Below are 15294 nucleotides of genomic sequence, written 5' to 3'. Positions count from 1 at the left end.
ATTAATAATCTTGTCGAAATAAGTACCTTGCCTTGAAATTTAATTCTTCTGAAATATTTTCCACCTATATATAACTTTCTATCCCCACACTGAAAGTCATCGTGACCTTTGAAAAAAACGATGTCAAATGGCTCAACTTGCCCCATATATGGGGTAAGTTTGAGCCACCTTCTGGGGTAAGTTGAGCCACAAAAACTATGTACAATATGTATGGGGGAGAACCAGCATGTCAATTTTTTGTTTAAAGTCTTTTCACTTGCTAATTCTCTATAAATACTAACTTCCTGTAAAAGGAAAAGAGCAGTCATGTAAATTTGATCCTTTCAGCCTGCATTTCAATTGATTTTTATGGTTTGTTTGTTTTTTAAGATACATTACCATAGGAATTACCATGGCTCAACTTGCCCCATGCTGTTTGGCTCAACTTACCCCAGTCCGAACTCAGTGCGATAATTTTGTATCCACACATATATTATGCATCCATCATATAAAAGACTATGACAAGAATGAAGATCCATACCTGGACTAATAATGTTGTTATCATGTCTTTATTATATTCAAAGACGTGTGTGTTTATAAAGCACTTATCTATTTCACACTCTTTTTTACTTTTTTGGCTGAAATTCATATTTTTCCCTCTAAAAAAATACTTTATGTTTCAAAGTTGGAAACAATGTGGTGGGGTTAGGGGTTATGCTATGGGTCATCAATACATGACACCACCACAATGTCTGACTCATTCATTATTGGCCTGGGGCTGGTGGCTCAACTTGCCCCTATGCTCAACTTACCCCGCCTTCCCCTACATATTACTACCTGATATTATGATAATCATCTTAAACTCTTGTAAAATTCTATACGCTAAAAACGTAACATGACATTGGTCTATAAACCATGACAAACACAAAGTTTTTAGAACATAATTAAACTTCCCATTTTCTTAGGACATTCCTTTTAACAATACTATATATTCCAAGTTATCATAGGCAGTGTAAGTATTGTAGCTTTCAAAAGAATGTGATTGATCTTATTAAACCAAACATTATAACGTGAAAGCTGTATCCAAGTGCAATTTATTATTTTGGTTTGCGTCAGGGTGCATTTTCGGATGAACCCCAAAAAATATATGATCGTTGTAATTATTCATCATTTAGATTAGCAAGATGGTCTCCGTCCTCTTTTATTTTCTTTTTACAGAAAGACGTATAAAAAAATCATTGAACACTATAATATGTCGTTAATTTGAATTGGTGACATAATATGATGATATTAAAAGGGGAAGGGACTGGCGATACTGATAAAAATGTGTGTTCCGTTTAAATTTTAAATGAATCAAACAGGGATTTACAGTGACAGACTGATTGTGTCTCTTTTTTCTATTCCAGCGTACCTTTTCTGTTTTCTCCTCTTCTTTCCCTCCATAACAGAGTGAACGATCAACATAATAACGTTTAACATGTAGAAAGAAACACGTTTGAAACCTTATCTTGCTGTAAATAGATGTGACTTGTTTGATTCTCTTGGTTTTTAATTTCAATTGTCGATATAAAACAACGTACCCAGCACTCCTTGGTCAAATTTAAAGGTAATCATCCTTTTTTTTCACTTATCTGCAGTGACGTAAATAAGCCAAACATTTTGAAGGGATAAATATAGCGTACCGCCTATTTTTTTGGAGTTGCGAGCGAACGAAAGTGAGGGAGCGAACATTTTGTCATTTTTATTACAAACATCCAATTTTGTGATTGATTTTTAAAAAATATTCAGAAAGTTAACTCATTTTCACCCTTTTCTCTTCCTTTTCTTTCTTTTCTCTGTTTTTTTTCTTGGTCATTATATATATATATATATCTGTCTATCTGTCTATCTAACGGTCAATCGGATCGGGGACGCCCTAGTCACTAACCCGTCTCTGTGGTCTAGTGTTTAGGGCAACGGCGTTCAAAGCTGGGGGCCCGGGTTCGATTCCCGGCAGGGATATTTTTTCGGCATCACCAATTTTTCCAAAGGGTAGATAGCTCTGGGGAACCCTGATTTAAGCTACGCCTACCATTGTTTTCTTCATCCATTTCTTTCACACAATATTTGAATAAAAGAGTTGCCAAAGCTGTAGTACATGTATAACTTCACACATTATTTTGTATACACTTTCTCCAATACGTGTACTGTATCAAAGCAATAGCCTTGATCCAGCTGAGGCATGGCGGCTTGTCATTCTTCAAAACCCATCTTCACCCGACAAAGGAAATTATAATTGGTACATGTATGGTGTCGAAAATCTGTCTATCTGACGGTCGATCGGATCGGGGACGCCCTAGTCACTAACCCGTCTCTGTGGTCTAGTGTTTAGGACACCGGCGTTCAAAGCTGGGGGCCCCGGGTTTGATTCCCGGCAGTGACATTTTTTCGGCATCACCAATTTTTAAGAAGGCTAGATAGCTCTGGGTAACCTTGATTTAAGCTACACCTACCATTGTTCTCTTCATCGATTTCTTTCACACAATATTTACATAAAAGAGTTGCCAAAGCTGTAGTACATGTATAACTTCACACATCTATATATACATACATATATATTTTTTTGGGGGGGGGGAGAGACCCCCCTCCCCCATCTGTACGCCAGTGCTTATCTGACATGTCTGAGGTGCTTAATTTGCATGATCTAAGATTTATCGAATAATATTAGTTTCATCATCATGTTCATTTTTTGACCTGAAGTATCCTATCTCATTTCAGGATTAGATAGCAGTATCTTTGACACATTATGGGAATCAATGAATCGTTCTCTCAAATTAAACCAAGAAACGAGGTCGAAATCATGGCACCATTTCTATACCAGATAATCCCTTAAATGTTTTGCAATGGGGTATCAATTTTCTTGTATTGCTTTCCTTCTTTTGCTTTCCTTCTTAATGCCGTTATCCCTCTCTCATTACTGTTTCCTTGCGTGATTCCGTTGGTGCAGACCCGGAATGTACCAAAATGGGGAAAGGGGTGTTTTGAAAATAACAGACACGGAAACAGACATAATATCACGAGCATTCATTTACCCCATGAAAGGAAATAACAAGCACACATAAAAGAGCTATCACCAACAGTAGCCATTTTCCCATGAAATCATTTTTAAATGTGTATAAGAATGTTTTTCTTTGTTGTTGCAGTATTTTTGCTTTGAATCGTGTTGAACAATGTATATTCTCGACATGTTCATGAAATGTACCTAAAGAAAAAACATCTAATATGATGTACCTTCAAGTAAAGTCGGCACTAACTCACTTCCTTACATGTGACTGTGTAAAGTGTAATCCATTGCGTACAATTATATGAACGATATATTCTATGCCCAATGAGGATAGATCCAGGTCGGCCGGTTATTTGCTGAATTCTGAAATTCAATTCCACTCCGAAGGATTTGAATTCGGATCATTTTCAGTTTTACAAAGACTTTCAGAAAAATAATATCTCTTGGTCTCACCATTGCAGATCCTGCCCGAGTTCGGAGCATCGGACCTCGTATTGCACCATTTTGGAGTTCGGATCAACAGGATACGTTTTACTTCAACGAAACAGCCAATATCACCTTGACTTGTATAGCAGACGGATATCCGAGACCAGCTGTTACTTGGAGACTTCACGGATACCCGAGTCTATCCGAAAGGATGAAGAGTAAGAAATGTTTCACTTTGTTCTGTTTCGAATCGGCTAGAAATGCTGAACTTTGATCCTCATGAAAGATGATGTCCCCAAAAGAGAGAGAGTGACGGAGATTTAGGCGTGAGAAGGTTTAACTTATAAACTCTTAGGAATAAAATCTCATTTTCCAACGTGTGTTTTATTTGAACTCTAAAATCTAAAGATCCAAACAAAGTCGAGATAAATAGGCCTACTTCAGATATTGCCTCAATAACCTTAGATGTAATGATACATACAATTTAGATGACAGGTACAAATTTTTTAATGTATCTGAAATTTCTCAAATTGTATAGAGCTGCACTCTCGTTTTCGAGCCTCCGATCCCTTCCCCCAGAGATGCCCCTTAGTCAGTCGACACTATGCTATGAATATCCCTAACACCTGGTCAACTACTTTTGCAATTTGTCACTGTATAATTCATGAAAATTATTGACATATTTTTCTGTTTTAACCTTCCAGGTTTTACCGACGTGGACGGATCCCTTTACATACCACAGATAACGAGAAATTATTCAGGCATTTATATATGCTCTGCACGAAATTCGCTGAACAGCAGGAAATCAACCAGAAGAGTGGAGTTGATCGTCCAATGTGAGTTAATAGAGAGTATTCGCAATCACGACGCGGCCGCTCTCTGCAACGCAACAATTCCTTTGAAAATGCAAGTCAAATCACAATAGAGAGCTGAGATGCTTTTGTCGAAAGTTGGTCGACCGGGAAAACTGCGTCGTTGTCGTGACTCTGGACAACGACATGTTTCCAATTGTTCGTCCGGTGCAAAACGGATGATATGCTGTCCCGGTCCACCCAGTTTTGACAAAAGCGTCTCAGCTCTCCATCAGGCGCGCCGGAACACTTTCAGTTTTTGGGGGGCAAAATCCCGAAGGGGGCACAATATATTTGACAGCGTGAGATACCGAAGCGATCGTGCGGGAGAGGGGGTTGTAAGAACTTTGTGTAAAAATAGAGTATAAAAGTTGCGTTTCTAAGAGAATTCAAAAATAAATTTCTTGAGAATCAAACTTAGAATTCACTACGAAAGACTATACTCAGAGTTTATGAGAACCTATAAAATCTACGCGCAAAATGTGGTTTTTGTGTCTGATCAATTAAATTACGTAATACGCTAATATTGACTCAAAATATCAGAAATTTTTCAGCATTATCATTTCAGAAATATTATTTATGAACATTTACATACACGGACGACGCGAGAGAGCACAATTATCATAAGTTTCAAGGAGTGTATTAAGCAGAAGAAGCGTAACAACAGAAACAACATACATTCTAATGAATGTCTTTTCAAATTCAAAATGTCATACTGTTCTGACGTGGCAGACGTCGATAAGCACTTATATCCCCACTTTATGCAAATCATTTCTGAACTCAGCATTGGAGATAGTCAGTCCCTGATTATCCATGCATAGGCAAAACGTTTCATATTCTGTAACTGGAGGAAAAAATAAATATGACCTGCTTAATTATTGTCTAACAATTTTAAACTTTTCTGAAAATTATAACATTACTCGATTTATGTGTTTCCTTTGGCATGTTTTGTATGGCTGGGAAGCACTTTTGGATGACCCCTTCAAAATCTTCTCTTTTTTTTTAAATTTTCTGGGGAAAATGTGACCATAACTAGGAAATGATGAATATCAAATTCCAGGAAATATTCATTAGTAAATAATCATGAATTAACAAACTACGGCAGTTAATAATGTACATTATTTAGAAGAAAACAATTACATTCCAATAGCGAATATGGTTGTCGGAACACCAAGTGGAGTTTTCGAAAAAGTGGATAGAGGAAGAAGTGAAATTGATAGGAGGAAGTGGACAGTTGATAGTCGAGTAATTTTTTGTTCAAATGAGCGTAGTCCTGATAAAGACAGTAAACCAGAAAAGGTCGAAGACTTGAAGAGGGATTATTAGTTGATAGATGAGTACTCCATTCGCCGACTCAAGCTAGCATCTTCTCATTTATCCAATAAGCAACTACTAAAGCCTCATATAACTCTTTAAACTTTTCGGTTTTACAGCTATTTTCCGATTTCATATATGTTGCTCGAGTAACTATAGCGTTCACGCGCGTTAGTGACATCGGGTCCGGGGAGCATTTCATGAAAGGACTTGTCGGACGTTTTATCCGACAGTTGCTATGGTAACAATGCTTCTCAATCAATCAGACAAGGGCGCCGGAAGCGGGGGGTAGGGGGGGCACTTGCCCCCCCAACGAAAATTTTGGGGGGGCAAAACGAGATTTCCCCCCCCCCATGTGCCCCCCTAAAAGTAAAAAAAATCATATTATTTAAGGACAAAAGTAAACGATGAAGGCACTTTCCTGCCTAAGAATTGTCATTTCCATTGTCAAAAATAAAAAAATTTCGCCTCTGATGGGGCAATTACATATGTCTTTTGACGAATATGTCCCTCTGTGAAACATACCTTTGATAAGCGCCTTTTCCATCTTATTACAGTGTGATAACTCTTAACCTTTTAATGAATACATTTCAGACTAAAACCGAATGGCAAATTGAAAGTGCTTCACCAATTAATGCTGTGTCGGCTAACAAACGCGCGGTCGCCCAGAAACGCTCAGACCGGGGTGGTGTTTCATCAATATTTTCGTCTGACAAATTGTCAGATCTGACAACTTTCGTCTCCTATATTCTGATTGGTTGAGAAGCATTGTTACCATAGCAACTGTCGGATAAAACAGGACTTGGCGGATAAAACGTCCGACAAGTCCTTTCATGAAATGCTCCCCGGACCCGATATCACTAACGCGCGTGAACGCTATAGTTACTCGAGCAACGAATCGGAAAATAGCTGTAAAACCGAAAAGTTTAAAGAGTTATATGAGGCTTGAGTAGTTGCTTATTGGATAAATGAGAAGATGCTAGCTTGAGTCGGCGAATGGAGTACTCATCTATCAACTAATCAAGCCTCTTCAAGTCTTCGACCTTTTCTGGTTTACTGTCTTTATCAGGACTACGCTCATTTGAACAAAAAATTACTCGACTATCAACTGTCCACTTCCTCCTATCAATTTCACTTCTTCCTCTATCCACTTTTTCGAAAACTCCACTTGGTGTTCCGACAACCATATTCGCTATTGGAATGTAATTGTTTTCTTCTAAATAATGTACATTATTAACTGCCGTAGTTTGTTAATTCATGATTATTTACTAATGAATATTTCCTGAAATTTGATATTCATCATTTCCTAGTTATGGTCACATTTTCCCCAGAAATTCTTTTTAAAAAAAGAAGATTTTGAAGGGGTCATCCAAAAGTGCTTCCCAGCCATACAAAACATGCCAAAGGAAACACATAAATCGAGTAATGTTATAAATTTTCAGAAAAGTTTAAAATTGTTAGACAATAATTAAGCAGGTCATATTTATTTTTTCCTCCAGTTACAGAATATGAAACGTTTTGCCTATGCATGGATAATCAGGGACTGACTATCTCCAATGCTGAGTTCAGAAATGATTTGCATAAAGTGGGGATATAAGTGCTTATCGACGTCTGCCACGTCAGATGACATTTTGAATTTGAAAAGACATTCATTAGAATGTATGTTGTTTCTGTTGTTACGCTTCTTCTGCTTAATACACTCCTTGAAACTTATGATAATTGTGCTCTCTCGCGTCGTCCGTGTATGTAAATGTTCATAAATAATATTTCTGAAAGGATAATGCTGAAAAATTTCTGGTATTTTGAGTCAATATTAGCGTATTACGTAATTTAATTGATCAGACACAAAAACCACATTTTGCGCGTAGATTTTATAGGTTCTCATAAACTCTGAGTATAGTCTTTCGTAGTGAATTCTATGTTTAATTCTCAAGAAATTTATTTTTGAATTCTCTTAGAAACGCAACTTTTATACTCTATTTTTACAATAAGTCATTACAACCCCCTCTCCCGCACGATCGCTTTGGTATCTCACGCTGTCAAATATATTGTGCCCCCTTCGGGATTTTGCCCCCCCCAAAACTGAAAGTGTTCCGGCGCGCCTGCAATCAGAATATAGGAGAAGAAAGTTGTCAGATCTGACAATTTGTCAGACGAAAATATTGATGAAACACCACCCCGGTCAGAGCGTTTCTGGGCGACCGCGCGTTTGTTAGCCGACACAGCATTAATTGGTGAAGCACTTTCAATTTGCCATTCGGTTTTAGTCTGAAATGTATTCATTAAAAGGTTAAGAGTTATCACACTGTAATAAGATGGAAAAGGCGCTTATCAAAGGTATGTTTCACAGAGGGACATATTAGTCAAAAGACATATGTAATTGCCCCATCAGAGGCGAAATTTTTTCATTTTTGACAATGGAAATGACAATTCTTAGGCAGGAAAGTGCCTTCATCGTTTACTTTTGTCCTTAAATAATATGATTTTTTTACTTTTAGGGGGGCACATTGGGGGGGGGGGAAATCTCGTTTTGCCCCCCCAAAAATTTTCGTTGGGGGGCAAGTGCCCCCCCTGCCCCCGCTTCCGGCGCCCTTGCTCTCCATTGTGTTTTGACTTACATTTTCAAAGGAGTTGGTGCGTTGTAGAGAGCGGCCGCGTCGTGTTGCGAAAGTTTTCTATAATGTTTTTTTACTCATTTCCCTCTTCTTCCGGCAGTCAGCAGGCCTAGACAGGTCCTCAAAATGCAGCTTACTTTCTATTGTTGATGTGCGTGATGTGTAGTTTCTGCATACTTTGAATACGGGTACGGATCATAGCTCGTCCTTCAGTTTGGTCTTTGCTGCTAACATCTCGCGGTATTTATGTAAAGCAGAGCAATAATTGTTTAACAGTTTTTTGTCTTATTCTTTTAGAACCTTCGTAATGTAGGCGAAAGTTTGGATCTAAAAAATACTGCAAAATATTTTCAGCCTGACGGCAGATTTCTATTTGATTTATTTTTGCTTGAGCCCACATAATTTTTACATCATGATAAACCTGAAGATCTATTCTTTTAATATTAGTTTCATAGGGACTTGTGGTTTGATGGGGGTCAATATCAAATTTTGCATGGGCCAAAATACATATGGAAACGTGAAATAAGAATACTGAACTCTTAATTGCAATAGACGTTATAGACCACACAGAAAGCCTCGTGATTCACGAGATTTTGTAAGGAGGAGGATCCCGCCGCGTGGTGATTTCTCCCCCTGCCTTCCGTTGAAGTGGCGCTTTTCATTTTCTTGTTATCTTCTAATCCATTTAGATCCGCCACAGTCTGAACAAAGTTACGAGGTACACAAACGAAGTGCTGGTCGGTACCTCCTCTTGCAAGGGTATTTCACTGGTCTTCCGAGCCCGACATATCACTGGTTAAAAAATGGAAAACTGTTATCAGCCAGAAACAACTCGTAAGAAACACGGTTTTATTTCATTTTATAAGATTTTTCTCACAAGCTCCTAACTTCAAGATCGATCCCAAGTAAGGTCGATTTTTAATCAATCAATCTCATCTTATAAAATGTCGCAGACTATTATCAATTTCAGTGAATGATTCGATTGGTTAGCACTTGATTTTTATCTCGACTGCTATTCCTTCATACACCTTTTTTCGGATTTTCATTAATCTCAAAATCAGGTTGGTTAAAGTGACTCAGGAAAAAATAGCAACTGTGACACATCGTGCAAAAAGTTTCAATCTATAATCATTTATCTCTACAGTGCGTCCTACAAAAAAGGAAACCCGTTCTTAGAGATAAATTTCACAATTATTGAAATATGAATTGATTACTTGATACTTATAGGTAGAGAGAAATCTCATAATTAATTTGGGACCAACAGCTTAGCGAATCATTCACGCATGGTAGGTTCCAAACAATGAATATTAAGGCCTATCGGAAACGATTTACGCAGGAACTCACGTAAGAATCTGAATAAACTCCCATTCTGGGGATCAGTGAGAGAAGCTTTACAAAGAATACCAAAAAACGCTAATGAGCAAATCGTCGAATAAGTACGGTTGTCATATCAAGAATCAATCTTGTCCAATATTTCTGCGTAACCTGATTTTGATATTAAAATTTCAAACTCGTCTTGCTCATTAATGTGTAAAGTGTTTGTCACATCTTATAGGACGGTATCAAAATGTAAAGGAATAATTGAATTGTATGATGAAACGGAATATCATAAATAATTTGCTTTTGAAGGAAAAGATGTAGGAATTCCTGTTTCCTTTTTTTCTGGAATGCACTGGATATTATTTTCTTTCTTTTAGATCTGAAGCGGTGTCGGGTCGAAAGCTGGTCATCGTAGGGATTGAGCCAGGGAGTCATTACGCAAATTACACATGCGTCGCAACGAATATTTTAGGATCAGCGAGTGTAAAATTTGAAGTAAACGGTAAGCACAAAAAATAAAACCTTGCATGGCCGCCCATGTTTTGATATAAATATATATGTATATAAAAGCGAAAAATGGAAGAGAGAGGAATTCGTGAGGACAAAAGGGAATTGGGCATTTTGTTATTAAATTTAAGTTATGTAAACACATTACATGGAACATTGGGAAAATTTGCATTATGGCCATAAACTCATCGTTTTACTTGGCATAGGTCTCTGGCGTAAATCCGTGTCGAAGGGTGAGGGAAGATTGATAGAATTTGCCAACTTTTCGCAATCATGTTTCGCATACACAAATATTTGATATGCCCCTATCCATACCACTCATATTTTATTTTTATGTATTATATTTAAATGAATCTATTTTTATTAGAATTTCATTTCAATAGATGTAAATGAATAAATTAATATATATATAAATCAGTTATTCACATTCAAGCTAACTCTTATCCACGCTCGCTCTCTCGCATGAACGCAGGCTCCCACACAATGTCTTTCCGCACACACACACACACACACACACGTCATTATCAGCATTAACAAACCAATACTTTCCCTCAAAATTTAATGATGTGTCATTCTACAATTTAATAAGTCATGAACACGATATAGAAATAATTTCTCACTTTTAGATTTGCTTTAATTTATTAATCTGTGTATTTCTGTTGACAAGGCTGGTATGCATTCTAGTTCTTGAATATATCTTATGAGTATAAAAACTAGGTTAAATGAAATTCTCCCTCATCGATCAAAGTGGCTTATCTAATTTGATCAGAAAAGCTTTACTGGTTATGGCCATTCCTATCAGACAACGTTTGAAAGATGTCAAGTGATGAGAAAGTAAGTGAAACTAGAATCCTTCTTTAGTATTGTTGACATTCTTCTTGTTTTTTGGCAGTACGAAGGCCTTAATATTGATAATTTGATTATCAAGTACATCAAATCTTACTTTTGGATTATTTTTCTATTTCGTGTATACTCGATCCTCCAGAAATAGTATAATTATTGATGATCTTAACATGAAGCATCAAATGGTACCTTGTTCCTTTTTTCGATTTCAGGTAGCCCTTACCCTCCTGAAATCTTAAACAGGCAAGCTCTGAGTACGAGGCGGAGATCGTTTAATCTGTCCTGGTCGCCTGGTCTGAATTTTCAAAACGACATACCTGTTACGTCATATAGATTGCTTTACAGGAGATTGGAAATCAAGGTTTGTATGTGTTTATCTTTTTTATTAAGTATTCAGCAATTTGGTATTATGATGGAATAATTTCGAAAAAAGTGTCCCAGTTTGATACATCTGCGAATAACTTAAGTGAAGAGCTAACACATTTTTTTATTCGTGACGAAGATAATTATACTCGAGAGCGGTGTTGGCTCAGTCAGTAACGCGTCTGCCCGTCGAACCAAAGATCGTGGGTTCGAGTCCACCCCGGGCGGATGACTGAAGCCAGTGCGTTGTGTGTAAACGTCTCTCCCATGTTTCATAGATGCAGGCTGTGTTACAATGGAAAACACTCCGTCCCTCGGATAGGACGTTAAATGGAGGCCCCGTGTAGAGGAGAGTCACCACCTTTGCACGTTAAGAACCCATTGCACTATTCGTATAAGAGTAGGGGGAAACCCCGGTGTAGTGGTCCACCTGCATTCCCCCAATCAGTTATATCGGGAGGAGAGACCTGCGGGTCACAGTGATTCAGTTCGCTTTTCGCCTCCCAGGGACAGGTGACGCCAAAAACAAATAATGATAATGCTTTATTATCATTATTATTATTATTATTATTTTCATTGTTATTTTTATTACTATTACTATTATTACTATTTATGAATTCATTAATTTATTCATTTATTTTCTAACCTTTTTTATATCTTATTTCGTTCTTCCGTAATCTTTCACTTGAAATGAATTTTTCTATCCCCAACCGAAGCTGCATTCTCCTGATCCCGTGCTGGTCACTATTGTTTACAGCTTTTAGGCAGAATTATTTCGATTTTATGAATCAAACCCTTTTAAGATGCGTCTTTTTATCAAAAATAAAAGCTGCATCTCTTCATTTAAATTTCAATCACGCTTGAATAGGACTTTCACTTTATTAGTACACGACCCTGTCGTACTTATCTTTATCCTTCGAGAGATCTCCGCAATAATTCATAACTCAAAATTTCTTTCGTTCTTCCTTGTTCCAAAGTTCTCATTGTGTGTGCAAGGAAAATGACGGCTTGAGGATAGAAAGGAAAGCCATGAGTACAATTGCAGCTGAGAGGCTTTTGTCGAAAGTTGGTGGAGCGGGACAGCATCGAAATCTATTGACTCTGGACAACGACATATTTGCAGTGGTTCGTCCAGTGCACATCTTCGGATGATCTGCTGTCCCAATCCACTAACTTTTGACAAAAGCCCCTCAGCTCTCCATTGTGAAATTTAATTGCATTTTAAAAGGAATGGACGCGTTGAAGAGAGTTTCCCCGTAGTTAATGCGAAAAGTTCTGTTTAAGGAGTTTTCAGACAAAAACGTAAAGATGATTCAAGAACAGCTTGGTCATCGACGCTGGGAAACTGCTTCGTCAGCTCTGAAACTGAGGGCTAAACTGCTGCTCCAGTTCATCAATTTTCTACTAAGACCTCCCAACTGTTCTTTGTCTTTATGATAATTTGACTGGCATTTTCAATACATTCCCTCGATTCGTTAATCCCTCGTAACTCGTTGGGCGAGGACTCCATATTATTCGAATAAAAGAATTAAATATCCGTTTGTTTTCTCCTCTTTTTTTATAATGTAACCCCAGTCGGAGGGGAACGAAATGCAAGTCATTTATTACCCCAATGATGCTCCAAACTCCATCAACCTTCCAGGCAATGTCTTCAAATACTATCTCACCGAACTGAAGGAGAATAGTACATACGAGACAGAAGTTTGTCCGATAAATGATTACGGCAAGGGGGATTGTGCAAACTATACCTTCTCTACGCCCAATGGTAGGTAAAATCATTTGATTGTTCATTTTCAGTCTAAACCATCGAATGTTAAAGGAGAATGAAACCATTGGAACAAGATAGCTTGTGTGAAAACAGAAAAATCAAAGAAACAGATCAACAAAAGTTTGAGGAAATCGGACAAATAATGAGAAAGTTATGAGCATTTGAATATTGCGATCACTATAGCTATGGAGATAGCAAATTGGCAATGCGACAAAGATGTGTGATGTCACTTGTGAACAACTCTCCCCATGACTTTAGTGTATATTTTACTTGAATTGCCTCTTTTATCACATCTATCCATAGATCATGTGTTCTTTCTACATGAGGGCATGTAATACATATTTTTTTAAGAATACATCATGGATAGAGAGTTTGTATCATCATAAGAAAAAGCAAAAAGAGACAATTTGAGGGTATTTTATAGTCCACCAAAGGGAAAGTTGTTCATCAGTGACATCACACATCCTTGTCGCATTGCCAATGGGAGGATCTCCATAGCATTAGTGATTGCAATATTCAAATGCTCATAACTTTCTCATTATTTGTCCGATTTTTCTCAAACTTTCTTTATTCTTATTCTTTGATTTTTCTGTTTCTACACAAGCCTATTTGTTCCAAAGGTTTCATTTCCCTTTAGTACAGTGCGTCCCAGAAAAAAACAGACCGTGGTTTAATTTATATATTTTTTTTTCATGATCATAAATATGCTGCAGGAGATGTAAATGAAAGGAAAGACAATGCATTACTATAAGTTAGATCAATGTAAACTGGTGCTACCAAATTTCCATTGGCATGAGTAAATAACGATTTTGCGCGATTTTTTCTTTCTTTTGCTGCCATCCTATCCGAAAAACAAAGTTCATTACTTGCATATATATTTTTTCCTGTCATATTAGATATTGTATGTAAGCTATAAATGATGCATGGTCAAGAAAATCTTGCATAAAGACATGCTCATGTTCTACTTATTCTATTGATCACTTTCCCAACAAAGCAAGGTACAATGATTTAAGAATGCGCGATGAGTGCGATCTTGCAGTTGGCTGGTCAATGTTACGTTTGGATTTAGCAGCGCCACTTCCCATTGTTATTAAACACACTCAATGCGTGTATTATGAACAGTGACACGGGATTCGAATGGAATAAGCAAAGCATACTCTGTCATTCGTGTACATCTCATAAAGGAAATTTATGATCACGATTGTTAATAAAAAAAAACCTACAGTGAACTACGGTTTATTTGTTTTTTCTGGGACACACTATACTATAGATTGAATCTTATAAGCATTATAAGCATTGTCTTCTTTATAATTATGCCAAGAACGGCGAGCAAGGTGCTGTTTCTCGAATACGCACGACAAACGAAACTTTTATTGAATAACAAATTTTCGTTTGTTTATATCATAATAATAAGGAGTCGGATCCTTTTTAATTTTTAATTTGTTTCTCTTGTGGAGCACTTTAGCTGTATATTTCATACGAAGAGAGCGTGAGCAGCAGTGCACGTTGATGGCGCACTTTAATAAATAGTGGTAGAGTCATCGATTGCGAGGGTGTTTTAATGTATATTTTTATCACTTTACTTATCTTTCTACCATCCAATGCTTTAATCGTTTTTAAATGCAAAATCATAAGGGCTTGTCCATGTGTTTAATCAAGAATTACATAACTTAGTGTATATTTTTTCCCATTTTTTTATTTTCCAGAGAACAGGATTATCTCTCCAACTACTTTAGAACAAATAGGTGAGTATATCTCTCTTAATCTCGGCCAGCTCCTTTAAAAGACAAGTTAAGTTCTTCGTTGGCTTAGGATGTTTTCTGAGAGTTGGCTCTCGGGAGTTTTGTGTTATTAAGGTCCAGTTTGCACCTACCTTTCCATGCAACAGGCTTCTGGATCCTTCCGGAAAAAGTATTTGCTTTACCAATTTATGAAGCAGCCAGTGTGAGATACTTAGTTTGTCAATTTCCTCTGAATCTTGAATATTTTGTAGGCCAAAGCTTTCAGCACAAAAGATCGGAATTTTTCACCTCATTGACAAATTTCTGGATGCTCTTCGTTGTGGGATTGTATAGGTATTCCGTCCTTCATTATGGGATTGTATATAGGTATTGGTTACTTCGACCATTTTCAATTAATCTCATTGAACCAATTTTTACATTCTTGCAGAAAACTCGGCAGAGATCAGTCCTGAAACAAAGTCGCTACCATCTACCGGTCGAGCTTCATGCAGTACGTCGCCCTCTATCGGTTGCATGTCGATCT

The 15294-nt window shown here is 37.3% G+C and overlaps 1 protein-coding gene across 1 annotated transcript in view; it reads left to right on the top strand.

Moving 5' to 3' along the window:
* The window catches only part of LOC121420634 (limbic system-associated membrane protein-like), a 31097-nt gene extending 18063 nt beyond the window's left edge, over positions 1-13034 (top strand). Inside the window, exons 5-10 of the mRNA XM_041615297.1 lie at positions 3484-3666; positions 4153-4284; positions 8918-9062; positions 9926-10050; positions 11111-11259; positions 12837-13034. Coding sequence (XP_041471231.1) covers positions 3484-3666; positions 4153-4284; positions 8918-9062; positions 9926-10050; positions 11111-11259; positions 12837-13034 — 932 coding nt within the window. The remainder of the gene's footprint in view (positions 1-3483; positions 3667-4152; positions 4285-8917; positions 9063-9925; positions 10051-11110; positions 11260-12836) is intronic.
* The last annotated feature ends 2260 nt before the right edge of the window (positions 13035-15294 follow it).

The sequence above is a fragment of the Lytechinus variegatus genome, chromosome 8, assembly GCF_018143015.1.
Source record: "Lytechinus variegatus isolate NC3 chromosome 8, Lvar_3.0, whole genome shotgun sequence".
Taxonomy (NCBI): domain Eukaryota; kingdom Metazoa; phylum Echinodermata; class Echinoidea; order Temnopleuroida; family Toxopneustidae; genus Lytechinus; species Lytechinus variegatus.
The sequence above is the reverse complement of the archived record's forward strand: the minus strand, read 5'-3'. Positions and strand labels throughout refer to the sequence as shown.